At 46.2% G+C, this 27,690-nt stretch overlaps 1 protein-coding gene across 13 annotated transcripts; it reads left to right on the top strand.

Annotated features, from left to right (window-relative positions):
- Positions 1 to 311: 311 nt before the first annotated feature.
- On the top strand, positions 312 to 27,690 carry KDM5C (lysine demethylase 5C; the record flags this gene model as incomplete). 13 transcript variants are annotated; one of them, XM_084258229.1, is made up of 26 exons in its annotated part: positions 312 to 461; positions 4,293 to 4,370; positions 6,489 to 6,611; positions 6,921 to 7,088; positions 7,587 to 7,721; positions 8,398 to 8,521; positions 8,631 to 8,812; positions 10,093 to 10,251; positions 11,930 to 12,049; positions 12,164 to 12,322; positions 12,941 to 13,122; positions 13,216 to 13,378; positions 16,708 to 16,827; positions 16,935 to 17,129; positions 21,473 to 21,654; positions 21,744 to 21,868; positions 21,993 to 22,140; positions 22,766 to 22,871; positions 23,551 to 23,909; positions 24,509 to 24,647; positions 25,086 to 25,265; positions 25,493 to 25,630; positions 25,817 to 26,416; positions 26,681 to 26,750; positions 26,883 to 27,082; positions 27,189 to 27,551. In XM_084258229.1, the coding sequence occupies 26 exons, from the start codon at positions 312 to 314 to the stop codon at positions 27,549 to 27,551; spliced, it is 4,668 nt and encodes a 1,555-aa protein (XP_084114355.1). The 13 variants fall into 13 exon arrangements, with proteins under 13 accessions (XP_084114355.1, XP_084114352.1, XP_084114353.1 ...); XM_084258226.1 differs by having other exon boundaries at positions 26,681 to 26,759; XM_084258227.1 differs by having other exon boundaries at positions 6,921 to 7,091; positions 26,687 to 26,759.

The raw sequence follows: 27,690 nt of genomic DNA, 5'->3' as shown, positions 1-27,690 counted from the left end.
CTGACAAACCAAGATGGCGGCGGCGGCGGGGAAGGCCCCGGCGTTTGGGAGGTAACTGTGGTAGTGGTGGATACTGCAGTATTTGGGAGGCAGCGGCAGAATTTGGAAAGAACGGAGCAGGACGAAGAAGCGGTAGCAATAACGTCAGCCTGAGCCTTTCAGAGCGCGGCAGCCACACGCCCCCTGGGCCCTCGGCGGGCGGCGGCCGCTCCGCTTAGGGCCTAGTCTCCGAGCAGTGTCTCGGCTTCACACAGCGGCGGCCGCCATGAGTCCTTAAGGGCGGTCCGAGCTCTCCAGTCCTAGGGCCCACCATGGAGCCGGGCTCCGATGACTTCCTTCCGCCGCCGGAGTGCCCGGTGTTCGAGCCTAGCTGGGCCGAGTTCAGAGACCCTCTTGGCTACATCGCGAAAATCAGACCCATCGCGGAGAAGTCGGGCATTTGCAAGATCCGCCCACCTGCGGTAAGGCCTGGGGCCGGTGGTCTTCGGTGGCGAGGACGGGGGATGCAGAACTAGGGCTGGAAGGGGTGGAGAAGTCTGGGGTGGAGGGTAGCTTGAGGTGTGGGGAAATTGGGTGCCTGGGACCGTTGTGAATGCGGCGCGGGCCGTGGAAGGGGTGTTGGGGCCAAGGGTTCTCTCGTGGAGTGAGGTCCCCGTTTGACCTGGAATCTGAGATCCACCCCACTCCCACCCGCTCTTCAAAATCATTCCTGGTAAGGTTCAAGATAGGGATGCCTAGTGGATAGGGGAGAGTTACAGAGAGGCACCAGCACATCTCTTAGTTATCGCCCAGGTCAAGGTTTCACTAAAAGTCTTTCTTCCAATGTGTAAGGAAGGCAGCCCGAGGGGTTAGTGAAAAGATCACAACTCTGAAAGGAGACATACCTGAGTTCAAAACTCTATTCTGCAGCTTAGCAGCTATGTGACCTTGGATAAGTAAGGTAATCTCTTTGAGCCCATAAAATGGGTCTCATGAATGGTTCTTTCGAGAATTGGATTAAACTAGCATCTGTGTCGTAGGCATTAGATAAGTGGTAATTATTGTGACTGAAGGTTTTTTGATGTGGTCATTAGTTTGCCCCCATGTGGGTTGACTCATATTTACTCAAACCCTGCCTGGCCAATCTGTCTATGAGAATATGCTAGCTTGGAATACCTGTCAGGAAATCAGTCTTACAGAGAATGTGCTATCTGGCTGGCCTGATATCGGTTCAGGGAGTTGTTCTCTTTTCCTTGTTGAAACAATGTCAGGGCCTTTCTTGCACATCAACGCCCCCCACCTCCCACCCAACCCTCACCCACTTCTGAAGAGGCTTGGACAGGTCAGCTTGGGGGTGAATAGGAATCCTTTTCAGAAGATTTCTACTCTGCTATATCCCAGGATGTAGGAAATCCTAGAGGATGGGGCATTTTTGGACTCGCAGAAACAGATTGGAGCTTTGGAAGTCTGCCCCTTTTAGAACATTTGATTCCCAGAGGTCACCAACAAAAGGGCATACATATCTTTGTTCCTAGGCCTGGCTTTAGGCCAGGAGAAGTCCCCAAAGGGCTAGGCTGCCGCCTTGCTGGCATGGAAGAGAACTGATATGTGTTGTTCAGTTGACACTTTGGATTCTAAATCTGGAATTAAGTTTAGGTGGAACAGGGTGTTTTTTGAGTGCGTGTCTCCTGGTTGAAAGGGGATGGGATATTTCACTCCCACCTGAGGAGGGCACCACAGGCCTCCTTACTCAACTCGGTGCTTTCTGATGCTCAGTCACAGATCTTAGCTGGTTTCAAATGGATCCTCCGAAGTGTTCGGTACGCTAATTTCTTCCTTGTTGGACTCTGGCCACCGATCTCTGAGGTATCCTTGCCCATAGTGAGGGAATGATAGCGAGTAGAAAGCTTAGGAAGACAAGTGGAAGGGTGAGGCCGGAGTCCTGAGCAACCTCAAGGGGGCACTCCCTGAAATGGTCTAGAAGGCCTGTGGGAAAGAGGCATATCTGACATAGGGGATAGCTAGTTGAGGCCTGAATTTCTATTTTTCTGTCTTGCTCTTATCTGGACAGGCTGGCCTTGTACAGGTGTTGTTACCTTCTTTTGGAGGACTAAGAAGGGAGAAAGTGACATGCTCCTGGGAAGGGGCTTGTGTGTGTGTCTGTGTCTGTGTGTGTGTCTTGCAGGAGCTTATCCTTTGTTATATGACTCTTTGCCAACAGTGTGCTTCCTCCAGTCCAAAAGACCTGGCTCTCTGGTTTTGTTCTGTTTTTCCTCCTGTGGAGTTGCTCCTAGGTCCCTTTAGGCAGCTGAGCCTTCTGGATGGAATTTGAAGTACTCACCCAAATGGTGCTTGAACACAGGGTGGGGGTATACGTGTACGGGTGGGTGCTAGGAAATTGGTGTTTTACAGATTCTGAACTGCTAGACAGATGATTACTAATGTTGGGGAAGGTGAGTGGGAGGAGAGTGTTGGTACCCTGGAGAAGACCCAGGGAAGTTTGTAAGAGCCTTGCGTTCTTATCAGGTAACCCACCTTTTTATCACCAACCTGATAATAGTGACAAAGTGAGTATTTGGCACACAGGCTTATAGGACTGAAGATGGGATGGGGAAGCTTGTAGGTCCCAGGGACAATCAGGCAGAAGGGTTTGATGGACCTTCCACAGCTATCTGTTGCATTCACAACTCCTGTGCTAGGATTCTCGCTCTACTGTTTCCTGTTAGGTTGCTTGATGTTGTACTTACTATATAGAACTTGAATCAGCAGGAAAGATGGATGCCTGGAGTTCTGGGTTTGAGCATCATTCTGCCTGGGTTAAGTGCACTAAGAGGTGTGCTCTCCTGATGGGAGGCAAGAGGGCATGGAGATCTTGCCTGGGCTTGAATTTTAGCCACTTTTTGGGGAGCAGGGGGAGCAGTTTCATCAAACCTCAGGTGTTTGCTATCTGCTGCTGCTGGGGTTGGGGAAAGGAGGAGTATGTGCCTGCGAGAGGAGTCCTTTGGCTCCTTTCCTAAAAGTGTGCGAACAGAAGAGGCCAATAGCTTTTTCTTCTCTTTTACTGTGCCCCATCCATATGTACGCATGTATGTATATGTGCATGTATGAGCACTGGTCATCTGGTATAGTGCAGAGAGCCTTGGGCTGGAGGTTAGAAGAAAGAGATTCTAGTCTTAGTTCCACCACTAACAAACCATGTAATTTAGAAAAAAATGCATTTCTTCTCTGAGCCTCACTTTCCCCATTCATAAAGTGAGGGCATTGGTCTAGGTTACTATATGCTTTTTTTACCACCCCAGCAGGAATCTAGGCTCTGGGAAGAAGACAACTGTGTGGGAGGTTTTGGAGGAGAGGACATTGTGGAAGGGGGTCTTCACAGACACCCTTTAGTAGGACAGAACAAGTTCCAGTTTGACAGGGCAGTATCTCTTCCACTTTTATTTTTCCCCTGACTTCCTCCTCTTCCCCAAATCCTCCTATTTGCTGCCAGAGTCAAATATCCCAGCACTTACTCTCCAGACTTCATCCCGTACATCTTCCTGTACAGTTGGATGAGAGATGACCCACAGTCAAGCCTTCTAGACTGAATGAGTGCAGATTCTTGCTCCCAGCTCCTTACTCTTTCCTACAGTGTCTGTCTCAGGCCCTTTAAACTGAAGGCATTAAAGGGCCACACCTTTAAGTCCTGCCAGAATTGAAGCTCAGCTACCCTGCATGTGTATTGGGTGGTGGGTCAGCCTTAGATGTCAAATCTAAATGATGATTCCTTTAAATAACATTTTCTTTTGAAAATCACTTTAATTTTCCATATTAGCCTTGTGAGAAAGCCAGGTCAAGAATTCATATTCCCACCTTACAGATGTGAAAACAGGTTCAAAAAGATAAAATCCCAATAGCTAGTAAGTAGTGGGGCTAAATCATGAACCCAGGTCTTCTGACTCCAGATCCTATGTGCTTTCTAGTACTCCCAGACTGTGTGTCCTATAGCACATGCCTAGGGAATGAGATTTCATGTGGATTTAGAGAGTGTTTGGGGTCAGCTGTTTTGGTCCCATCTCCGTTACTTGAAATCCTAGCACTGTACTATTGGAAAGATTTAATATGAGAAGTTTCCCGGGGCATATGCTTGGGTATGGACTTAAGGCACTGCCAAGGCTCTTGTGAGTTCTGTGTGAGGGGATGGTGGATTGAGTGTTTGCTAAGTTAATAGGTCTGGGAAGAAGTGAATAGGGGTACTGAGATGCTTTTGGTGCCCTCTGGTCTTGTACATGCTAGAATAACCCAGCCTTCTTTTCCCCTCTGTACCCATTCAGGACTGGCAGCCACCCTTTGCTGTAGAAGTGGACAACTTCAGGTTTACTCCCCGGATTCAGAGGCTGAATGAACTAGAGGTGAGAAGACTAGCAGCTGGTGGCGGGGTTGGGAGAATGAATACCTGAGCTCTGATCCCACTTCCCTCATACCTTCTCTTGCTAAGGTACTTTGCCCTAATAGGCCTTTATTCTTTCTTCTATGAAGTTGCATAAAGTACTTAGAAGAAGCTTTAGAATTTTTAATATAACCAATATCATGGGGCATTTAACAAAGGCTGAGGATGTCCCTTTCCCACAAAGGTTTACAACTGCTAAAGTTCCTGTCAAATGACCTGCCTTACCTAGATCAACAAAAGGAAAATATGGGACTTGCTAAGACCCTTTCTTGCTTGTCCAGTTGAATGTGACCTCATCTATCCAATTCATCCACTACCTGGTGCTTCCTCCCTTCTTGCTATGGTGGTTGGTAAGGTGGGAGGTGGATGGGTCGGAACAACACAAGAACTCTGGTCTGTGTGTTGGATGAGTTGATTCCAAAGTTGGACAGGGGGTCAGGAAGGTAGGTTTCTCCCTGTCCCGTTTGTTCTATACAGGAAGTCCAGGCCCTTCGCATGGATAGGTGAGGTTCTCTGCCAAGGATTTAAAGCTAGATCTGGGTAAGGACCTGGAGTTGCCCATGGAAGATGCAGGTTAGAAGTATGCCACCCCCCTCTGCCTCATTATTACATATCTGCAAGCCTTACTAGATGTCCAGGGGTGGGAGGAGTATTAGGCCCAATTGAACATCCCAACCTAAAAACTTGGTTACCTTCTACACCACAGTTTCTCAGCCTTGGCACTTTTGATATTTTGGGTCATATAATTTTTTCTCATGCAGTACTATCCTGTGCACTGTAGAATATTTATCAGCATCCCTGACTTCTCATTAGTTGCCAGTAGTACCCTTTCCCAATTATGGCAGCCAAAAAGGCATTGCTAAATCCACCTGGGGGCAAAATTGCCTCTCATTGAATAACAACTGTTCTAGAGTTCATCTAGGTGTTGTTCTGGTCCAAGCAAAAATCATCTCATAGAGGTACAAGTTCCTTAAAGAAATGGATATGACCAAGTCTTTGGGAGTACATCTGGGGCAAGGTATTGCCTATCATGGATGAGGAGCAGGTTTGCTAGAGAAAATCTAGAGATGGTGTTGGCTACTGAGGAGGAGCAGGGATGACTCCATCTTGGAAAGCTAGAGTTGTGGAAGCAGTAAGGTTCCTGACCCCTTAAGGGTTCTCACAGCTAAGGAGCCATACGTTATTTCTTTCTACAAGTAGACCTTAATTTTCCTTGTCCATAAGATGGAAAGAACTGTCCCCCCTAAAGGGATCAGAGAAAGGTAGTGAATGGTAATGAATATCTAATTCTTCAGAGAACCAGACCCTTTGACCAGGGTATGGTAGTTGTAGACTTGGGGCCTTGGTGAGCCCATCGTGGGTCACTGAGGTCACTTGAATCACTGAAATTCCAGGGAAACATGGTATGTGCTTTCTTCCTAGGATTTTTGGCCTACATTGGCTCCTGAGTCGGCTTGGTGCCAGTGCTCTTGATATATTTACCATCTCTTAGTTCTTTAGACCATTGTGTCTTTAGCATGTACACTCACACTTCAGGTATCATAGAACAAGTTTCATGTGCATATGAGATGAATGTGGTTTTTCAGAGCCTGTATTCTCTGAAACATGCCCAGAGTTCAGGTAGACTCTGGAGTTTCCAGTGGGCCTACATTGTTCTTCTCATAAATCTACCCTTCTGGGCTAAATGTACTAGGCAGTTATTTTATCCCTTTTGGGGATCAGAAAACAGGCTTCAGAGAGTAGAACTGATTTGCTCAAGCTCTACAACAAGTCAGTGGCAGAGGAAAAACTGAAACAAGTTATTTCACTTCTAGTCTCTTGCTACCTGCTCTGTGACTTTAGGAAACAGGCTCTCTGTAAAAGATGGTGATACACAGCCCTGTTGGGGAGATTGAGAGAGAGGATATGTAAAGCTTTGGTTATTGTGGGGCCCTAGGGCTTATCCTATTGACTAGAGGGTGACAGAGATGAGAGCCCCTGATAGTGGGCTGCTCCTATCCTTTCTCCTCATCTAAGATTAGGCCAGAAGACGGGTGAGGTGGAGGGGAAGGCCAGCTTCTTTGAGCCATATCTTCTCTAGGCCCAGACCAGAGTGAAACTGAACTACTTGGACCAGATTGCCAAATTCTGGGAAATCCAGGGCTCCTCCTTAAAGATTCCCAATGTAGAACGGCGGATTTTGGACCTCTACAGCCTCAGCAAAGTAAGAACAGGTTTTTCTTAAACTCCTACCCACCTCACTCCCTAATATTCCTTATATTCTGGGGGCTTCCTGGGCTTAGATATTGAACCTCTAGTCTGCAATAGAAAGGGCACAGCCTGGTAGCACACATGCTGTCTTTAGAACTTCTTGGCATCTCTTGCTGCAATTTGAGCCTGAGTGGTGGTAGTGGGAGGTGGGGGTAGCTCCCAGTGAATGTGGGACTGGCGTTGTCCTCATTGCCCTTTCTACAGGTCTACTTCCTCATGTGTATACACACAACACATCCATGTTCCTTCCCACTTCTTGCAGATCGTGGTGGAAGAAGGTGGCTATGAATCCATCTGTAAGGACCGTCGGTGGGCCCGGGTAGCCCAGCGCCTCAACTACCCACCAGGCAAAAACATTGGCTCCCTGCTACGCTCCCATTATGAACGCATCGTTTATCCCTATGAGATGTACCAGTCTGGAGCTAATCTAGTGGTAAGAATGCCAGACTAGGGTTTCCCCCCAGATACTGATTTCCACACTTTCTCTTAATGGAACTGGTTCAGTGGACTGGAGACCTGGAAACCAGATTCCATCCTTTTAGTGGTGTTTATTCTTTTCCCACACTGCCCAGATGAGAGGTCCTAGAGGTACTCACAGGGCTAGCCTACTCTGTTAGGTGATGAAATTGTAACTTCTAGAGGAATTAAAAGGCAGGAGAGATCTTTTGGGCTGGAGAGGTCTGCGAAGAGATGAGGTCTGATTTAGTTGGGGAAGTTGGAAGGAGGAATGGCGTAAGCAAAGGCATAAGAAGAATTTTCAGTGTGTGTGCTAGTGTTAGTGGTAAAGACTTATTGACTGGGACTTACTGATGAGGGTCAGGGGCTTGTAACCACAGCTTTGGTTTGCCATTGAGTAAAGTTAGAGGTACATCCTTGCTGTTGGGGCTAGGACCCCCTGCCCTGACCCTTATCCTTTACTTGTCCCCAGCAATGCAATACACGTCCATTTGATAATGAAGAGAAAGACAAGGAATACAAACCACACAGCATTCCCCTTCGGCAGTCTGTGCAGCCTTCCAAGTTCAACAGCTACGGCCGGCGGGCTAAAAGACTGCAGCCTGATGTGAGTACTTCCCTTCTAAATTAGAGCTTTAGGGGTAGAGAGAATCTTCACCCTCCCTCTGGCCAAGGCTCTCTGTTCTGCATTCTACTCTCCTTTCCCTCAGTTCTCTTAAGCAGTAGTGTGCCTCTCTCTGGCCTTACTTTTGTTGTTTGCTCTCAGCTGAACATAGAAGCTGGTTCTTGATCTGTTCATGCAATAGCTTTTCTTGCCTACCTTGTTCCTGACTCACTCTGCTCAAAGGGTAGAACTCTTCTTCCTCCTTATATCTATCTCCCAGTTAAGCACTGGAGATATAACAGAAGGAGACAGGCACTGTTTCTGGGCTCACTGAAGCATAAATTTAGCAGATTGTATTAGTCATTGCCATTTATTGGTAGTGCCAAACACTGTTAGATTTCTTCATACATATTAATCCTCAAATCCCCATGTAACTGTAAGGTAGGAGTTAATACTCTCATTTTACAATTGGGAAAACTGAGATCCCATCTTAATTTCTTTCCAAGAGGGGTGAGGAGGCATCTCATTTGCCCCCAGTTTCCAAAAAGTAGCTCTGGCCCACCTATGCCTCAGCCCCTGGCAGGATCTCAGGTGATGTATAGTCAAAGTTATTTTTCTTTTAGGATGTGGCTGTCTGTCCCAAATAACAGTCTTGATTCATTTTCTTCTTTTCTTCCAGCCGGAACCTACAGAGGAAGACATTGAAAAAAATCCAGAGCTGAAGAAGCTACAAATCTATGGGGCAGGCCCCAAGATGATGGGCCTGGGCCTCATGGCTAAGGATAAGACTCTGCGGAAGAAAGGTGAGACCTGATAGGCTGGGGCACTGTGAAAGATGGCCTCACCTTGGGGGAGGGGATGGGGTCCTGACTGTTCAGAACTGTTCTTTAGAACCTCTGTTCTCTCTCTTAGATAAGGAAGGACCTGAGTGTCCCCCCACTGTAGTAGTGAAGGAGGAGTCAGGTGGGGATGTGAAGATGGAGTCAGCCTCACCCAAGACCTTCCTGGAAAGCAAGGAGGAGCTGAGTCACAGCCCAGAGCCCTGTACCAAGATGACCATGAGGCTGCGGAGGAACCACAGCAATGCCCAGTTTGTAAGAACCCAGCCCTGACTGCCTAATACTTTATTTCTCATCCCTTAAACAAGCATTTCCCCAGCATAGCGCTGGACCAGGTTACATTAAACAGAAAAGTAGGCTTAGTGGGGAGACAAGGCCAACTCAAATGGAACAAGGAACAAGAAAAGGTGATCAAGTACTGTCATCATAAGTGCTGGAAGGGTCCAGAGGATACTTCCTGTCCATTGCTTCAGGATAAGGGCTGAGCTCCTCATTACCATGCATTATCCAGTCTTTGCTGACCTCTAGCCTCTTGCCCCAGCACTGCCCACCTCACTTCTCTGCTGTAGCCACACTGAACTACTAGTAGGTATGTTCATTTCTTTCCCTGAGACACACCATGCTTTCTGCCATCTTTTGCATGTTATTTCTTCTGCCTGGTAGAGTTTCCGCCTCTGCTCCACCCCATTGCCAGACTTCAGTTGCCTTCAGATCTCAGTTTCAAGTGTCACCTTTTCAATAAAACTCTTAAACTGGTCCCTCTTAATTCCCAGCTGATTTGAGTGCTTCCTTCTCTACGCCCCCACAGTACCCTTTATGGACCAGTTTCTACACTGCCCTGAAGTTTTTATGTATGTGTGTGGAGTACTGTATATACAATTAGAAGGTGGATACCTTTTGTCACTGTGCCACAAAGTTCAGCATATTGTTGAACCCATAGTGTTCAGTGTTAATTGAATGAGTCAAAATGGGGAAACAAGACTGAATGATGAAGACTGCTTTAGTGCCTCCCTGGTGGCACAAGGAGTTAATAAGTTTCAGCATTATGAAGCTATCGGAAGCCACTGTAGCACGAGTTCAATCCCTGGCCAGGGAGCTGACCCACATGCCACAGCAGACCTTGCCTTTCTCGCCCACTGCTCCCCTTAGCAATGTATTTCAGTCAATCCACCTGTTCCCACTCTGTCTCTGGTGAATCCTCTGTTCTGTTCCCACTCTGTCTCTGGTGAATCCTCTCACTCCCCACATCTCTGGCCTATACCCCAGCTCTTGTATGAATAAACACATCTTTATAAAGAAAAAAAGAAGACTGCTTTAATACCTCTACCAGTTTATCTTGGGAGAGGTTCTGTACATGTAGTTAAACTCCAGACCTGCCATGACTAGCCTGTACAGGGCCTTGAATGATCCAGCCAGTGCACACAGCAAGTTTCTGATAGAGAGCTCTGTGGACTAGGTTACTCTCTGGAGGGGCCTGATGTTTGAAGACTGGATAGAGCTTAGGTTGATGAACTTTTGCCTCCCTCCCCTGGCAGATTGAGTCATATGTATGCCGGATGTGTTCTCGAGGGGATGAGGATGACAAGCTCCTGCTGTGTGATGGCTGTGATGACAACTACCACATCTTCTGCCTGCTGCCTCCTCTGCCTGAGATTCCCAAGGGTGTCTGGCGGTGCCCAAAGTGTGTTATGGCGGTAAGACCTTCCCAGTCCCAGGCCTTGCCTGCTTTCATCAAGCCTTATTGAGAGTAACCTAGCTCAGCCACAGTCGTACGTTTTTTGGATCCCTGTGATGGGGCTAGGCTGGGCAGAGCTTTGGGAGAAAGAGAAGATTCAGGCTTTGGTTGTTTCCTTTGGGAACTCTTACACCACCCGGTGAGGTGAGAGTCATTAAACCAACTGTGTGATGACGTGGAATCAGATGCTAAATTGTGTGTTAGGAACTCTGAGGTATAGAAGTTCAGGGGTGAGGAAAATGAAGTTAGTAACCTGGGGAGGTGTCAGAAATGAGATTTGGAGGATAGGAATATGAAGAAAATACTGTTACTTCAGTTTCAGTTTCCAAAGTGTTTATTCTGAGGTTGTTGGATTTTTTTTTGTTTGTTTGTTTTGTTTTGTTTTTTAAAGAAAGCTTAAATTACTTGTCATCTTACCACCTAGAGACAACCAGGTAAATAGTCTGGTAATGATCAGGTATATTTGCTGCTCTTTTTTTTTTTTTTTTTTTTTATTGCTGCATCTATATAATTATCTTGAACAAATGTGGGACCTTATTGTATATTTTCACTTATTACTCCATAATCATTTTTCTATATTTATAGAAAAATGGATGATTTTTGTTTTCCATGTAGGGTCCGATAGGGGTATAAAGTTTACTTATTTTCCTTCTGTTGTGATAGATTGGCTTGCAGTGATGTAGGCTTTAACCGGAGGGAGTGGTCAAGTGTTCCAGACTGGGGTGAGAGGAATGCAGGAGTAAAGGTATATTCACAGGGAATATTGAAAGCAAAGGGAGAGTCTACCTAGTGTAAGAGAGGCAGCAAGGAGGGCAGCTGAAGCAGCAGTGAGTGTTAAGAGGTCTCTGAAGGTCTGTTTTATGAGCTTTCTAGTTTCATCCAAATTGAGTGCTCATCTGCATTTCTCTTTGGGTTTCTGGAGAGCATATGTTGACAGTTTTTTGCTTTGACTTAGGGATTTGATTCTACTAGTCATAAAAACCAGGTGTGCACATGCGCGCGCACAGATGAGGAACAAGAACCAAGGCAGTGTATGTTAGCCTTCGTAGTAATGGAAATTCCATTAGGGAGGAGTTTGAGTACCAACAGTTTATAGACTGGGGTATATATATGGCTCTCATTTAAAACCATGGCTATAGGTACACAATGAGGGAGTTTTATGTGGTAGTCTTTTGTGGTAGTCTAAAGAATAGGACTGTGGTTTGACACTGTAGAAACTGGTACTTCTGTTTTTCATCCTCCAACATACTTGAATGTCCATTTTCCCAGGCCTGTAGTTCTAGTCTGGACATAAAAATGTTTTCCTGAGCACCTTGTAGAAAACTCACATTTTTGCTCAAGAGGAAGAAATAGTAACAGAAGAGCATAGAATAGCATATTTAAGTCAGGGTCTGTGGTATAGCAGTCCTAAAGGAAGAGAAGAGCAAAACTGTGGTAGAGGGTGCCTGTAAGAATGAGAAAACTTAGCTGAAGTTGCAGGAGAAAAAGGTGGAACTCTATAGTAGGCCTCCCTCAGTGGCCCTGAGTGGAAACCTAGGGCTCTTCTACATTCCTATTCCTACCCTATATTCAGTTCCACCTTTGAGGATTCTCCACCTCTTTCCCTCTGCCTCGGTGACATGTTCTTTGGGTTTCAGGAGTGTAAGCGCCCCCCCGAAGCCTTTGGCTTTGAGCAGGCTACCCGGGAATACACACTGCAGAGCTTTGGCGAGATGGCTGACTCCTTTAAAGCCGATTACTTCAACATGCCTGTACACGTAGGTGATGGAGGACTGGGGTCGTAGGTGTTGATGCCTGATGGTCTCAGCTCTCCTGGGTCAGTTGGGCAAGGATACAATGAGTCTCGGTCATCTGCTACCCCTATTTCCCAGATGGTGCCCACAGAACTCGTGGAGAAGGAATTCTGGCGGCTGGTGAATAGCATTGAGGAAGATGTGACTGTTGAATATGGAGCTGACATCCATTCCAAAGAATTTGGCAGCGGTTTCCCTGTCAGTGACAATAAGCGGCACCTAACCCCTGAGGAGGAGGTGAGTGGTGACTCACGGTTATATTATCAATGTGAGCTTAGGCAAGTCATTTAGTACCGTGAAGGATTCTAAACTCTTTAGGATGGGGATTATGCCTGCTTTACATGGGTGCTGTGAGATTTAGATGAGAGATGATGGTGGTTAAGAACACAGCCTAGTATCTGGCATGGCATCTCTAGCCATGAGATTGGCAATTTACTTGTCTATAGAATGGGATAGTATCTGCCTCACACATGTGTTATAATAATTAATTGAGACAGTGCATGAAGTATCTGACAGAGTGCTTGGCTCATTCATAAGAAATGTTCAGGGACTGGGACTGTATATGCAGGAAACAGTGAGAACCTAGGCCTGCCTCAAAGGAAGGGTGCATTTGTTCTGGAGCAGGATCTTTTAACTTGGAAGTATTTTTGATGAGTGGGTACATCAGGTGGGTAGCCCCTGAAATTGAATTGAATTGAAATTTTATGTATGTCTTTAGAAACTGAAAGGAAGAGATACCTATACTTTTTAGATGTTTCAGAAAGGTTTGTGACCTCAAAATTAATGTTCCCTGGACTAGAGATCTCAGCTCCTTAGCATAACTCATCCTCTTTCTGCAAATATCTGTCCTGACAGGAATATGCTACCAGTGGTTGGAACCTGAATGTGATGCCAGTGTTGGAGCAGTCTGTACTCTGCCACATCAATGCAGATATCTCCGGCATGAAGGTACCCTGGCTTTATGTGGGCATGGTCTTCTCAGCTTTTTGCTGGCATATTGAGGATCACTGGAGTTACTCCATTAACTACCTCCACTGGTGAGCTGGGACCCTGGGGAATCAGGGAGGCAGTTAGGGTGGGCTCCCTCAAGGCCATGGATACGACCATTCTGTGTCTTTCTACTTGAACAGGGGTGAGCCAAAGACTTGGTATGGGGTACCCTCACTTGCAGCAGAACATTTGGAAGAAGTGATGAAGAAGCTGACACCTGAGCTCTTTGATAGCCAACCTGACCTCCTGCACCAACTTGTCACCCTCATGAATCCCAACACCCTCATGTCCCATGGCGTGCCGGTGAGTACCCAGGAAACAAGGACAAGGGATAGGAATGATTTAGTGGTAGCCTTTGCGGTGGTTGAATCTGGCATCTACTCTGTCCCTTTCTCATTTATGTTCTTAGTTGGACTGTGGGTTTGATGGGTCTTAGAGACCAAAAATTATAGTGGTAGGATATACAGTGTGATGGTGAACTCTCAAAATGTGTTTGAGGGCCACACATTTTGGATGGTTTCTTATATCTGCATTCCAGCCAGCAAAACGAAGTGGAGGAAGGATGGGGCAAGACCACTTTTCTTACTCGCAAGGGCACACACCATTTCCATTCATCTGTCAGTCACAACCTAGTCACATGACCACATCTAACTGCAAGCAAACTGGGAGATTTAATTCTTATTCTGGGTGGTCATGTACCAGCTTGAATTGAAGGTCATGTTGTTAGGAGAAAAGCTGGAAATGAATATCAATGGACAACTAGTAGTCTGCCATACTTTCCATACTGTAAACCTTCCTGGAACAATGAATAGTAGGTCTTTTTATCTATTTAGCAGGTCAAAAGTGTTTTTGTGGTAATCATTTTTAATGTATAAGTGTATGAGATCAATATATTATACACCTTAAACTTACACAATGTTATATGTCACTTTTATCTCTAAGGTGGGAAGAGAGGAAGGTAACTTCAAATAAAAGTGCCGATGTTTATCAATAGATAAGAAAAATGAATTCTAAGCCACTACTGGAATATCTGAGAATCAACATGATTTATACTCCCATAATTCCCCAAAGGCTCAGTAGTTGGTGGCACCAGATATTCTGGGAGTAAAGGTGAATAAGGTGAAAATAAGATTGGTTCATGTCCATGTAAGAAGCAGTAAGATCCCCTCTAATATGGGCAGCTGGAAGTGTGATCTTCCCTTAATTCTGGCAGACACCTGGAGATTTACTTTAGAACAGGTTAAAATAGAAGACCTTATTCATGAGATCTTTTGGTTATAGTTGAGGAAAAAGGTACAGTGAAAATAGTAGGACTCATATATGTACTTAATGCTGAGGGTCCCAGCTACCTCCTCCACTTGGCTTTTAGAATGTTCGCATCCATACTTTTTTCCTCCAGGCAAAAAATGGAGCATTTTCTCTGGGGAATCTGGCCCAAAAAGCAAGACCTAGAGTTTCTCAAACTAAATGGCTTAGCCATGCCATCCTATAATAAAGGTCACAGGTAAAAAAAACTTGACTTACATGTTAAGAGCTTCCATTCAGCTTTTTCATCTCGTCCACTAAATATAAGTAGATAGCACAGATTAACAGATAACTGAGAATCTCTGGAAAACAATATAGAACCAAACAGAAAAAGAAACTTGCAGATTAGGCAGGGAGAAGTGAACTTCAGAAGAAAAGAGACTTTGTAATCTTCAGAAGCATATATTGCAAGCAGATTATAAGAACAGGATACTATTTTAAAAGAACATAACAGAAAAGAGCTCTTGAGAATTAGATCAAAAGGGAAAAAATCTTTTGGGAAAGAAAAGGGTTAGAAGATCAATAATTGAGGTAATCTCCCATAAAATAGGATTAAAAAATAAAGATTGGGAAAAGGTAGAGAAAATGAGTTTGTCCAAGAGGTTCAATATTCAAAAAAGAGTACTGACATGAGGACCTCCCCTGGTGGCGCAGGCGGTTGAGCACAGCGCTGTGAAGCTGTCCGCAGCCTCTGCAGTGCCAGTTCAATCCCGGCCGGCTGGCGAGGGTCCCAAATGGCGAGGCAGACCTCTCCCGTCGCACCCGCTGCTCCCCTCAGCAGTGTATTTCGTTAGTCTGCCTGTTTTGCTCCCCACTCTGGTGAATCCTCTCACCCTCCCATGCATCTGGCCTGTACCCCGATTCTTGTATAAATAAATAAATAGATCTTTAAAAAAAAAAAAGTTCTGAAGTGAGAGAGAGGCGAAAACCAAAAAGGTCAAATAATTGATAAAATAATTCAGAAAAATCTCCCTGAATGAAAGATTGAGTTTTCAAAATCAAAGGTACCTGAATGAAAACATATATACTGAGGAATGTCTAGTGAATTTTTATGTAGTTTACTGGGACCAGAAAAATTCTAAAAGCTTCTTGAGAAAATATTGATTTAACTCAAAGCATTAGAAATCAGAATTGGTTCAATCTTTTTTAAACACTGGCATCTACAAGACTAGAGCCATGCCTTCAAAATTATTTATAACTTAGAATTCTATATGCAGTCAAATTGTCAAGCGTTAGAGTAGAGTAGGCATTCCTTCCCACCCCCAAAATAGTTCTTCTCAACATTTCCCAGATAGCTATTTATTGCAGGATATGCTCAAGAACAGCAAAAGAAAAACAAGAACGAGGAAGACATGGGATGTAGGTAATAGGAGAATGGCGATCCAGAGAGAATAGCTGGTCCAGATTGGAACAGGTCATAAGACTACATGAGAGACTGCTACATACAAAAGGGAAAAGTGATCAGAAAGAGGAGAGTTGGGTCTACCTGGTGGCCTGGGGGTTAAGTCTTAGCACTATTACCACGAAGGCCTGAGTTCAATCCCAGCCAAGGAGCTAACCCACATATGGTGCAGCAGACCTCTCCTGTCTCTCCTGCTGCTCCCCTTAATAGCGTATTCCAGTAAATCCACCTGTTCTGTTCCCCACCATCTCTGGTGAAAAAACACACACACACCACCACCACCACCACACCCCACCCCACCCCCTGCGCCTCTGGCCCACACACCAGTTATTCTACGCAAAAATAAAATCTTTTTAAAAAAAAAAAAGTTGGACATTTGTCTGAAAGGCTGGATTAAATTATACATGTTTAGAAAGCTAAGCAAATTGAGAAACAGGAGTTTATTTTTAATTAAGTCTAGAGACGTGTTGTTTAGGGTTGTAAAAAGCCAAAATAATCAGAAAAGGTGAAAGTGATTGGCTCTGGGGGAGTGAAGAATAGAAGAGCCTGCTGATTTTAGAACAAACCTTGTAGAACCATTTGGCTCTTGAAACTATGTGACTGATAAAAATAAATACTAATGAACAAAACTTGGCCAACTTAATGAAATCTGTTATTTTATATTTTTATAAAAATTAGGAAAGGTGAAATAGTTGGTATGTACATTTCCTACTTTTGGCTCAGATCTTTCTGCCAACTGACAACACAAATCAAAACCTTGAGAACAGGGACTAACAGTGGTTCTTTCCTTTCACAGTTGGAGGGTCTGGGAATCTGGTTGGACTGTGTTCTCTGAGACTTTGTGTCCTTAAGGACTGTGCACTTAGATCGGGTTTCTCCAGACTGAAAAACCTCTGTTTTAATGACCTTGGCATTTCTTTCTCAGGTTGTCCGCACAAACCAGTGTGCAGGAGAATTCGTCATTACCTTTCCCCGTGCTTACCACAGTGGTTTCAACCAAGGCTACAATTTTGCTGAAGCGGTCAACTTTTGCACTGCTGACTGGGTGAGTCTAGAGTGTGGTGGACTCCAGGGAGAAGCAGGAGGGTCACAGGAAACTGAGGCACTATTGCCTCCAGGCTTGACTACACTCAACTTTGAACCTGTCCACAGTTGCCGGCTGGGCGCCAGTGCATTGAGCACTACCGCCGGCTCCGAAGATACTGCGTCTTCTCCCATGAGGAGCTCATCTGCAAGATGGCTGCCTGTCCAGAGAAGCTAGACCTGAACTTGGCAGCAGCTGTGCATAAAGAGATGTTCATCATGGTGCAGGAGGAGCGTCGTCTACGAAAGGCCCTGCTGGAGAAGGTGGGTGGTGGGAGAGTTCCCTGCATTAGACACCCTAACCTGGTAGAGGTGGGGGGTGGAAGAGGGCACCACCAAAAAATAGAAGACATAGCCTCTACTCTTGGAGTGCTGAAAAGAACTGGATGCATCTGGATTGGAAACCATGTTCCATTCTCAATTTACTTAACTGAGCATAACCCCATCTGAAAAATGGGGGTTATAATAATAATTATCTTGTTGAATAGTTGAGTGGGTTTAAGATGTTTGTTATGTAATTGATCCATAGTGTATGCTGTTAGTCATTATTTAAATAACAAGACTGAACATATGAAACACCTGCTGTGCTGATTATCTGGATGACCTTAAATTCTCATTTCTCTTTCCAACTCTATAAAGTGAGAATAAATACCTAACTTGCAAGATGATAGTAATGCTTGAGTAAGGTGATTTATTGTCAGAGTTATCTGTTACTGTGCTTGCAGTATAGCAGCTGCTATTATAGGTAGTATTCATACGTGAAGAAAATGATTAAAATGTGGAACATTTCTTGGGAAATGCTAGTCATTACATTCAGTGGTTCAGGAGCTCAAACCAGGATAGTATTGTCAAGTAGAAGGCAGTCTTAAATGATTCCTCATAAGCATATGTTAGTTTTGTGTGTAGATTAATGGGACCACTGACTACCCAGTAGATCAGCTGCCTTAAAGCTTCACACTTGGAATTGACTTAGAGTTCTCCATGAGATTGCAAAGAAATGTTGATCTTGAAGGGTCCCTTGCTTCCTGTTTAGAGTAATACTTTCATATCTCAAAGCTCATTTATAATGTTCTAATAGCATGGATTATAAGGAGAATTGGCAGCTGCATTAAGTGTTGGAAATGTGGGAGCTATCAGTCTGTGACATCCATTCATAAGCGCCTGAGCTTTTTCAGGCATCATTTTTCTCTCTGTTTAATGCTGTTATTAAATGATGACCTCCTCTCTGCCAGCCTATAGAGAGGAGCCAAAGTAAGTTGAGTAGACTAGATGTTCTCATCTTGATATTGAGAATCCTTTGCATTTGGCTGTTACCTTAGAGAAGGGTTATGGACCCTCTAGTCTTAAACTTCTGTAAAAGGTTTTATGTGAGAGAGTACATTTCTGGGGAGAGGGCTCTTAGTTTACATAAGTTCTCAAAGGAGTTCATGATCCAAAAATACTTAGGGGCTTCATCCTTAGAACGTTCTCTGACTTCAGCGTCAGAATTGACTACAGTCAAATTCTCAACTTGGGGCAAGTTACTGACTCTCTCCCCAAAACTCAGTTTTCTCCTTAGTCTGAGATAGGCCTGTGAAATAGATATCTTTCTTACAGTAAGTATTTGTTGAACATTTTTTTTCCTGTAATTATCATGCTATACATTAGCATGCCCAAAACTTACTCATCTTCTGACTGGAAGTTTGTACCTTCTGATCAATATCTCCCCATTCCCCACCTCCACCCCCACACCCCCAGCTCTTAGTAGCCACCATTCTATTCTGTTTTTTATGAGTTCAGCTTTTAAGATTCCACATACAAGTGATATCCTGTAGTATTTGCCTTTTTCTGACTTATTTTACTTAATGTTATACCCTCAGGCTTCATTCATGTTGTCACAAGTGTCAGGATTTTCTTGTTACTCAGTAATGAATAATATTCCATTGTATGTATCTCACACATCCATTGACAGATCCTGGCTATTGTGAATAAATGCTCAAATGAACATATTGGTGCAGATACCTCTTTAAGATTTTGATTTCATTCTTTTGGCTATATATTCAGAAGTGGAATTGCGGGATCATATGGTAATTTTAATTTTTTGAGAAACCTCCTACTGTTTTCTACAGGGCTGCATCATTTTATATTCCCACCACCAGTGCCACAAGGACTCCCTTTTTCTACATCTACTCCAGCACTTGTTATCTTTTGTCTTTTTGATAACAGCCATTCTCACAGATGTAACGTGCTATCTTGTTGTGTTCTGGTTTGTATTTCCCTGACAACTATTGATGTTGAGCATTTTTTCATATACCTCTTGGCACCTGTTGGCCAGTTTCTTTGGGAAAATGTCCATTCAAGTTCTCTGCCTACTTTTTATTCAGATTATTTGGGTTTTATTTGTTTGCTGTTGAGTTGTATGAGTTCCTTATATATTTTAGATAGTAACTGAATCTGATGTGGTTTGCAAATATTCTCTCATTCTGAAGGTTGCCTTTTCATTCTTTTGCTGTACAGATGCTTTTTAGTTTGATGCCAGTCTCTTTATTTTTGTTTTTGTTGCTTGTGCTTTTGGTGACATATCCCGGAAAATCATTGCCTAGACCAACAGCAAGGAGCTTTTTCCCTGTTTTCTCCTAGAGTTTAAAGGTTTGGGGTCTTATGTTTAAGTCCTTAATACATTTAAAATTATTTTTTTTTAATAATAAATTTTATTTTTATATTCCCCATACAATTTCAACCCCTCCATTCTGACCCCAATCCCTCCCCTCCCTCCCCCCAGCCCACAAAAAGTGTCTCTGGTTCATAATTTTTGTTGATTTTCACTTTCTTATAGTTATTCAGTTTCCTGGTCCCTTATTTAAGTTTTCTAGATTCCTGCTATGAGTGAGACCATCCGGTATTTTTCTTTTTCTTTCTGGCTTATTTCGCTGAGCATGATCTCTTCCAGCGCCATCCATGTTGCTGCAAATTGCATGTGTTTATCTTTTTTATACATTTAAAATTAATTTTTACAGATGGTATAAGGATCCAATTTCATTCTTCATATAGTTTGCGTAACACTACTTATTGAAAAGATTATCCTTTCCCCATTGATTTTTTTTGAATCCCTTATCAAATAATAGGTGACTGTATATGCAAGGGTTTTTTTTCGGGACTTGATTCTAGTCATTGGTGTGTATGTCTTTTTTTATGCCAGCACCATACCATTTTGACTACTGTTGCTTTGTAGCATATTTTGAAATCAGGACACGTGATGTTCAGCTTTGTTTTTCTTTCTCAAGATTGCTTTAGTTATTCACAGTCTTTTTTCATTTTACTTATTCTAAGTGCTAAGATGTTTTCCTAGGTCCTTAGTTGTTTAACCTTATTAATCCTCATAACAACACATTGAGGAAAGTACTATTGTCTCCATTTTACAGGACAGGGAAACTGAAATCCAGAGAGATTTAAATCTTAAATTTACTCAAAATCACTCAGTTAATAAGTAGCAGGGCAGGATTTGCAATGGGCAAAGTATTCCTATTTTATGCAGAGGTTAGGTGTTAAAGTTGGTATAGAAGACAAATACTCTAAGAGTCAAAATTACCCTTTAAAATTCCTAAAATTGCCGTATTTGTCTTTGTATTTGACTTACTCCAATATTAGCTATTCTTCCATTTTTGGAATGGATTATTTTTACATCTGAGCAACAGATAAACTTATTAGCCTAGGTTTGAAGCCATATTATTGGGGGGAAATTTTTTTTATCTTTAAACACTGGGCACAAACTCTTATTTCTGTAAGTAATATATGTGCACATAGTGTGTCCTCCCAGTTCAACCATCATGGTGCATGAAATACATTGGTCACTGGTCACTGAGTGACTAGAAGCCAGCATTGTTCCCCAGTACCCAGCCTTTCTCTGGGCCACTCCCACATGTTGCCACCTCTCTGGTGCCTTGGTCCATCACATTCCTCATTACCTTCTCTCACCCTGAAGGCCTTTTTTGCTTATCTGAATCTTACCTGATTTTTCTTCATGTGAGCCTATTGGCTTATCTCATCCCATCCATCAACCCCCCCTCCCCCGGTTTTGAGTCTGGACTTTATAGAGTCAGTGTGCTCTATGGAATTTGATCTCCACAACTCTCAGCACAGATTTGAGTTTAAAGTGGTATTTGGTAGTGACTGAAATCAGGATTTCTCTGACCCTGTTCTGGTTCTATATGCAGATCTTTGTTGATTTACAACCAGTTGTATCCTAATAAACTCATTCTAAGTTAAAAATCTACCGAACACCATAGCTTAACCTAGCCAACCTTAAATGTGCTCAGAATGGTTACATTAGCCTACAGTTAGGGCAAAAACATCTAACACAAAACAATTCTATAATAAAGTATTGAATATGTCTTATAATTTATTGAATTACATGATTTGGCTGACTGGAGCTATGGCTCACTGTTGCTGCTCAGCTTTATAAGAGAATTTTATTCCACATATCACTAGCCCAGAAAAGGATCAAAATTTGAAGTATGATCTCTATTGAATGTATACTGCTTTTGTACCTTCATAAGGTCAAAAGATTATAAGTTGAACCATTATAAGTTGGGACTGTTTGTAACAAGTGTGGGTTGACCTACCACCAGGGCATCACAGAAGCTGAGCGAGAGGCTTTTGAGCTGCTCCCTGATGATGAGCGCCAGTGCATCAAGTGCAAGACCACATGCTTCCTATCTGCCCTGGCCTGCTACGACTGCCCAGATGGCCTTGTCTGCCTTTCCCACATCAATGACCTCTGCAAATGCTCTAGTAGCCGGCAGTACCTGCGGTAAGCAGGGGTCCTACCTGGAGGAAGTGTACCAAGGAGGAGGAAGCAGAGCTGGGCCAGATGTGCTCTGCCCTGCCTTCTTCCCCCAGGTATCGGTATACCTTAGATGAGCTCCCTGCCATGCTGCATAAGTTGAAGGTGCGGGCCGAGTCCTTTGACACCTGGGCTAACAAAGTGCGAGTGGCCCTGGAGGTGGAGGATGGACGGAAGCGCAGTGAGTGATGGGGGGACGGAGGGACTCCACAGGCAAGTTCTATTCCCTTTTCTTCTGTACCCCCACCCTTTTCCTTTGCCTTTACTCAATACTGCCTACTCCTTGCTGCTCATTCTCTCCCCAGGCCTTGAAGAACTGAGGGCACTAGAGTCTGAGGCCCGTGAGCGGAGGTTTCCTAATAGTGAGCTGTTGCAGCGACTGAAAAATTGCCTGAGCGAGGCAGAGGCTTGCGTGTCCCAGGCTCTGGGATTGGTCAGCGGCCAGGAAGCTGGGTATGGCATCATGAGGTGTTGGGCACAAATAGCCTGCTGAGGAACCACACCTGGGAAAAGTACAAGGGGGTGGATTCTGAGTACCATTGGGTAGACTTAGACATCTGTAGGAAGCTGACAAGCACTGTAGTATGAGGTGCCATGGAAGGCATTAGGGTGGCAAAGAGACCAGGCAATTAGAATGGAGACAAGAAGTACATCTCAGTGTGAAGAAAGCTAGAAATGTTTCTTTTTTATTGACATATGGAGCAGATTTCAGACAGGCTTTGTGGTCAGAGAAGAGTTGTTGAAGTGTTAGTGGCGGGAAAGAGCACAAGCATAAACCTGATCATAGCTACAGAGTTGTAGAGTTCACAGTAGAGTATGGATTGAATAGTCCAGCTTCTGTTACCCTCAGTCTCTAAGCCCCCCCGCCCCATATGTCAAATATTCCAATCTTCTCATTCTTTTCCCTCATATGAACATGCTTATATCAAAGCCCTTCGCCTAACCAGGGCATCTGGTGGGGAACTGGAATAAGAGAGCTCAGGGTGGTCAGGGATGAGGAAAGGTGTTGGGTCTCAGCACAGAGATGGAGGGAGGGAACTGGATTTGGAGCTGAAACCCCACATGTGAAATTCCATAGCCCCCACAGGGTGGCTGGTCTACAGATGACCCTGGCTGAACTCCGGGCCTTTCTGGACCAGATGAACAACCTGCCTTGTGCCATGCACCAGATTGGGGATGTCAAGGTGAGGAGGGGTGGAATTGGAGTGCTGCTAAAGGGTCAGGGGGGTTGGGGGAACTTGAACAGCAAGTTACTGTGGGCTCCCTTAAATGTTTGAATAAGACAGGGTGCACATGTGAAAAAAATAATGGGAGCTAGAAGACAAAGGGTCTAGCAACTGCCTCTTAAAGATGGGATCGGAGAGGGCAGGTCGAACGGGTATAAGTCCAGGCTGCAGAATTAAAGTTTCCTGATGAAGGTGGCAGAAGAGAAGGAAGGAATAAGGACGTGGGCCTGGAAAGCCGAGTCAGATTCAGTAAGATAGAGAAGTGGGGTGGAGAGGGCAGTGGACACCAGCATGAGTATAGGGGTTTGTGAGAAGGCCAAACGTGGTATTTTAAGGGGAGAGGGTGTCTTGGTGCCAAATATCAGACTCCCACGGGGACTTAAAGCATTGACTTGGGGCCAACCCTTATTAAAAATATCCCGGGGTGGGGCACAAGAATCTGCATTTTAATAAATTCCCCAGGGTGTTCTAACAGGCAGAGTGTTAGGAACTTCATGGTGAAGGAGGAGAGCCCAGTCATGTTAGGCTCTTCCCAAAAGACTGGAGGGTAAGAAAAGGTAGGTGGGATAAGTATATCTGGTGGTGGGACCTCTAAGTGGGCCTAGCTGAGTTTGTTCTTCATCCTATATTCTGGTAGGGTATTCTGGAACAGGTGGAGGCCTACCAGGCTGAGGCTCGTGAAGCCCTGGCTTCACTGCCCTCCAGTCCAGGGCTTCTGCATTCCCTGTTGGAGAGGGGGCGGCAGCTGGGGGTGGAGGTGCCTGAGGCCCAGCAGCTCCAGCGGCAGGTGGAACAGGCGCGATGGCTGGATGAGGTGAAACGCACGCTGGCCCCCTCAGCCCGAAGGGGCACCCTCGCTGTCATGAGGGGACTGTTGGTCGCTGGTGCCATTGTGGCCCCTAGCCCTGCTGTGGATAAAGCCCGGGCTGAGCTGCAGGAGCTGCTGACTATTGCTGAACGCTGGGAGGAGAAGGCCCACCTCTGCCTTGAGGCCAGGTAGGCCCAGCCTCTTTCCTCTCCTGCTCTACCCCATCCTTCAAAGTTTAGTGGAGAAATTCCCACAGATGGCCATTGGCATAGACTCTTGTGTTAGTATGTTTCCATCCTCCCCTCTTTTGTTTCCCTGTCTTTTTTTTTTTTTTTTTTTTCCTTAATACCATAAACACCTAGAGCAGAAATAAGTTGATGAGGAAGTAGAGATTGGCAGAGTCAGATGTGTGGAAGTCTAGCTCCTCAGAATGATGTGCACATGACACGAGCACAAGTACCACCACCAAGAGATGGACAGATATTGGCAGAAACACCATACAACAGGCAACCTGACAAACTCTAGCACCAGATTAGTAGTACTACAGGTAGTGTGTGTAGGCACTGCCAGCAGGCTGACAGATTGATGGACAAGAAAAGGCACAAGGGCTCTCGCAGAATTTACATGCATGTAGTCTAGAACCAGCAGGGACAGGCAACTGTCACAGGCAGAATACAAGCAAGTAGGCCCAAGGTGTAGGCCCAGGGCCGCTGATGTATTTGGTGGTCAGGCTGGGCTTCTGGTCAGGCAGGCCACCAGACTGAGCCCTCTTTCTTCCCACCTTTAGGCAGAAGCATCCACCAGCCACGCTTGAGGCCATAATCCATGAGGCAGAAAACATCCCTGTTCACCTGCCCAACATCCAGGCTCTCAAGGAGGCTCTTGCTAAGGCCCGAGCCTGGATTGCTGATGTGGATGAGATCCAAGTGAGGACCCTGTCATCCCCCACCATCCAACCCCGACCTTCACTTCATCTCAGGGAGATGGCATATACATTGGGTTGTGCTGGGTTGGATTGTCTAGAGAGAGGAAGGGGGCATGGCACATGGTGAGAAGGCAACATGTGCCTGATGAACAGCATGAAAAGCGGCTTCGAGAAGGGACAATGCTGGGCAAGGATCAAGTGGTGGTGGGCAGGAAGGGTAGAAGAGAAACCACAACACAATAACTAGTCTGGCGGCTGACTACCTGGGAACTGAGCTGATATATGTAAGAGTTGTGGGAGGTAGCCAGGTGAGTGATTTCCTTAGGGTCATCTCTGATTTTTTTCTGCCTCAAGATTACAAGTCCAGTCCATGTTTCCAACTCAGGGGCAAGCATCAAGTTGGCAGATTAAATTGAACTTTCTCTCGCCCCTGTACCAGAATGGAGACCACTACCCCTGCTTGGATGACTTGGAGGGCCTGGTGGCTGTGGGCCGGGACCTACCTGTAGGTTTGGAGGAGCTGAGACAGCTAGAGCTGCAGGTGTTAACGGCACACTCCTGGAGGGAAAAGGCCTCCAAGACCTTCCTTAAGAAGAATTCTTGCTACACGCTGCTGGAGGTGAGGCCTGGGACCCTAATCCTTTCCTCACTTGGCCTGACTGTTGTAAGACCACTCATATGAGAACATAGGGGACTGGGGGCACTAGAAGGGAAGTCTTTCCTCACTTGGCCTGACTGTTTAAGACCACTCATATGAGAACATAGGGGGCTGGGGGCACTAGAAGGGAAGAGAGGGGCTGTGAGATAGGGAATGCTGGTCATTCCCCTTCTGTCTGCCTGCCTCAGGTGCTCTGCCCGTGTGCAGACGCTGGCTCAGATAGCACCAAGCGCAGCCGGTGGATGGAGAAGGAGCTGGGGTTGTACAAATCTGACACAGAGCTGCTGGGGCTGTCTGCGCAGGACCTCAGGGACCCAGGCTCTGTGGTAAGGAGCTTAGGCCCAGAGGGGGAAAAGAGCCTGGCATTGATAGTGTCTGAGCTGGGTGACCGTGGACAGACTGCTTGCTCTCTGAGCCTCAGTTCTCCTGGTTTGGGAGTGGGGTCTTAATGTCGCTGGACAAGGGAAGGGCTGGGCTGCTGACCTCCTCTTCCCCTGTCCCGGGCATGGCAGATCGTGGCCTTCAAGGAGGGGGAACAGAAGGAGAAGGAGGGTATCCTGCAGCTGCGCCGCACCAACTCTGCCAAGCCCAGTCCCCTGGCATCATTGACCACTGCCTCCCCTGCAACCTCCATCTGTGTGTGTGGTCAGGTGCCAGCTGGGGTGGGAGCTCTGCAGTGTGATCTGTGTCAGGACTGGTTCCATGGGCGATGTGTGTCAGTCCCCCGCCTTCTCAGCTCCCCAAGGTCCAGTCCCACTACATCCCCACTGCTGGCCTGGTGGGAGTGGGACACCAAATTCTTGTGTCCACTGTGCATGCGCTCACGGCGCCCGCGCCTGGAGACCATCCTAGCACTGCTGGTAGCCCTACAGAGACTGCCTGTGCGACTGCCTGAGGGCGAGGCCCTGCAGTGCCTCACAGAGAGGGCCATCAACTGGCAAGGCCGTGCCAGGCAGGCTCTGGCCTCTGAGGATGTGACTGCTCTGTTGGGACGGCTGGCTGAACTTCGCCAGCGGCTACAGGCTGAACCCAAGCCCGAGGAGCCCCCTATCTACCCTGCAGCCCCTGCCTCTGACCCTCTCAGAGAAGGCAGTGGCAAGGAGATGCCTAAGGTGAGCTGCCCAGCCCAGCTCTTGATCTCAAACTCTTGTCTCCTATTCCTCACCCCTGTTTAGGCTCCAGCCCTGTCCCTGCTCTGATTTTCTAACTCCTTTGGCCCAGCTTCCCTGCCATTCTCCATCCTATTCAGATCCCTAGACTAGTCCCTGCAGCAACCTGTGTCTGTCCAGGAGATGAAAGATTCCAGGGTTGGGGGAGAAGACTAGGGCTTGGTTCTTCACTTCAGTTACCATTAACCATTCTTGCCCTCCTTGCAGGTCCAGGGATTGTTGGAGAATGGAGACAGTGTCACCAGTCCTGAGAAGTTAGCCCCGGGGGAGGGCTCAGGTAAGAGAGGTAGGTCTAGGTGTGGGTAAGCTGTTGACCACCAGAGTGACCCCTGTGGTCCTTAACTTGGTTGTGGTGATGGGGATATACCAGGGGTAGCCTCTGACCAGCCTGTCTCCGCAACCCCTCCAGACCTGGAGCTACTGTCCTCGCTGTTGCCACAGTTGACTGGCCCCATGTTAGAGCTGCCTGAGGCAACTCGGGCCCCGCTGGAGGAGCTCATGTTGGAGGGGGATCTCCTTGAGGTGACCCTGGATGAGAACCACAGTATCTGGCAGCTGCTGCAGGCTGGGCAGCCTCCAGACCTGGAACGGATCCGCACACTTCTGGAGGTGAGGAGAGGGGTCATGGGCAGGGGCCAGGAGGTCAGGCTAAGCAAGCAGGGAATCCAGGCCTGACCACTGGCCCACATCTCTTTCTGCCTATCTGTGATCACAGCTGGAGAAGGCAGAACGCCATGGGAGCCGGGCACGGGGCCGGGCCCTGGAGAGGCGGCGGCGGCGGAAGGTGGATCGGGGTGGGGAGGGCGATGACCCAGCCCGAGAGGAGCTAGAGCCAAAGAGGGTACGGAGCTCAGGGCCAGAGACCGAGGAGGCCCAGGAGGAGGAGGAGCTGGAGGAGGAGGCTGGGGGTGAGGGCCCCCCGCTACCCCTCTCCACCGGCAGCCCCAGCACCCAGAAGAACCAGAACAGCTTGGAGCCAGCACTAGGGGCCAGTTCAGACCCCTCGGCCCCCTTCTCTACTCTGACACCCCGGCTGCATGTGTCCTGCCCACAGCAGCCACCTCAGCAACAGTTGTGACAGTGGCTGAACCTAGCACAGACCCCAACAAAGACCCCCCTTGGCCTCAAGGATCCTTTTTCTGACCATCAAGCCTGCTTCTCGGGAGGTGGGCAAGTAGAGGGGGATGGCCACCACCTCCTCACCAGCCCACCCCTGA

This window comes from Talpa europaea (assembly GCF_964194135.1).
Source record: "Talpa europaea genome assembly, chromosome: X".
NCBI lineage: Eukaryota > Metazoa > Chordata > Mammalia > Eulipotyphla > Talpidae > Talpa > Talpa europaea.
Note: the sequence above shows the minus strand (reverse complement) of the source record. Positions and strands in the feature narration are given on the sequence as shown.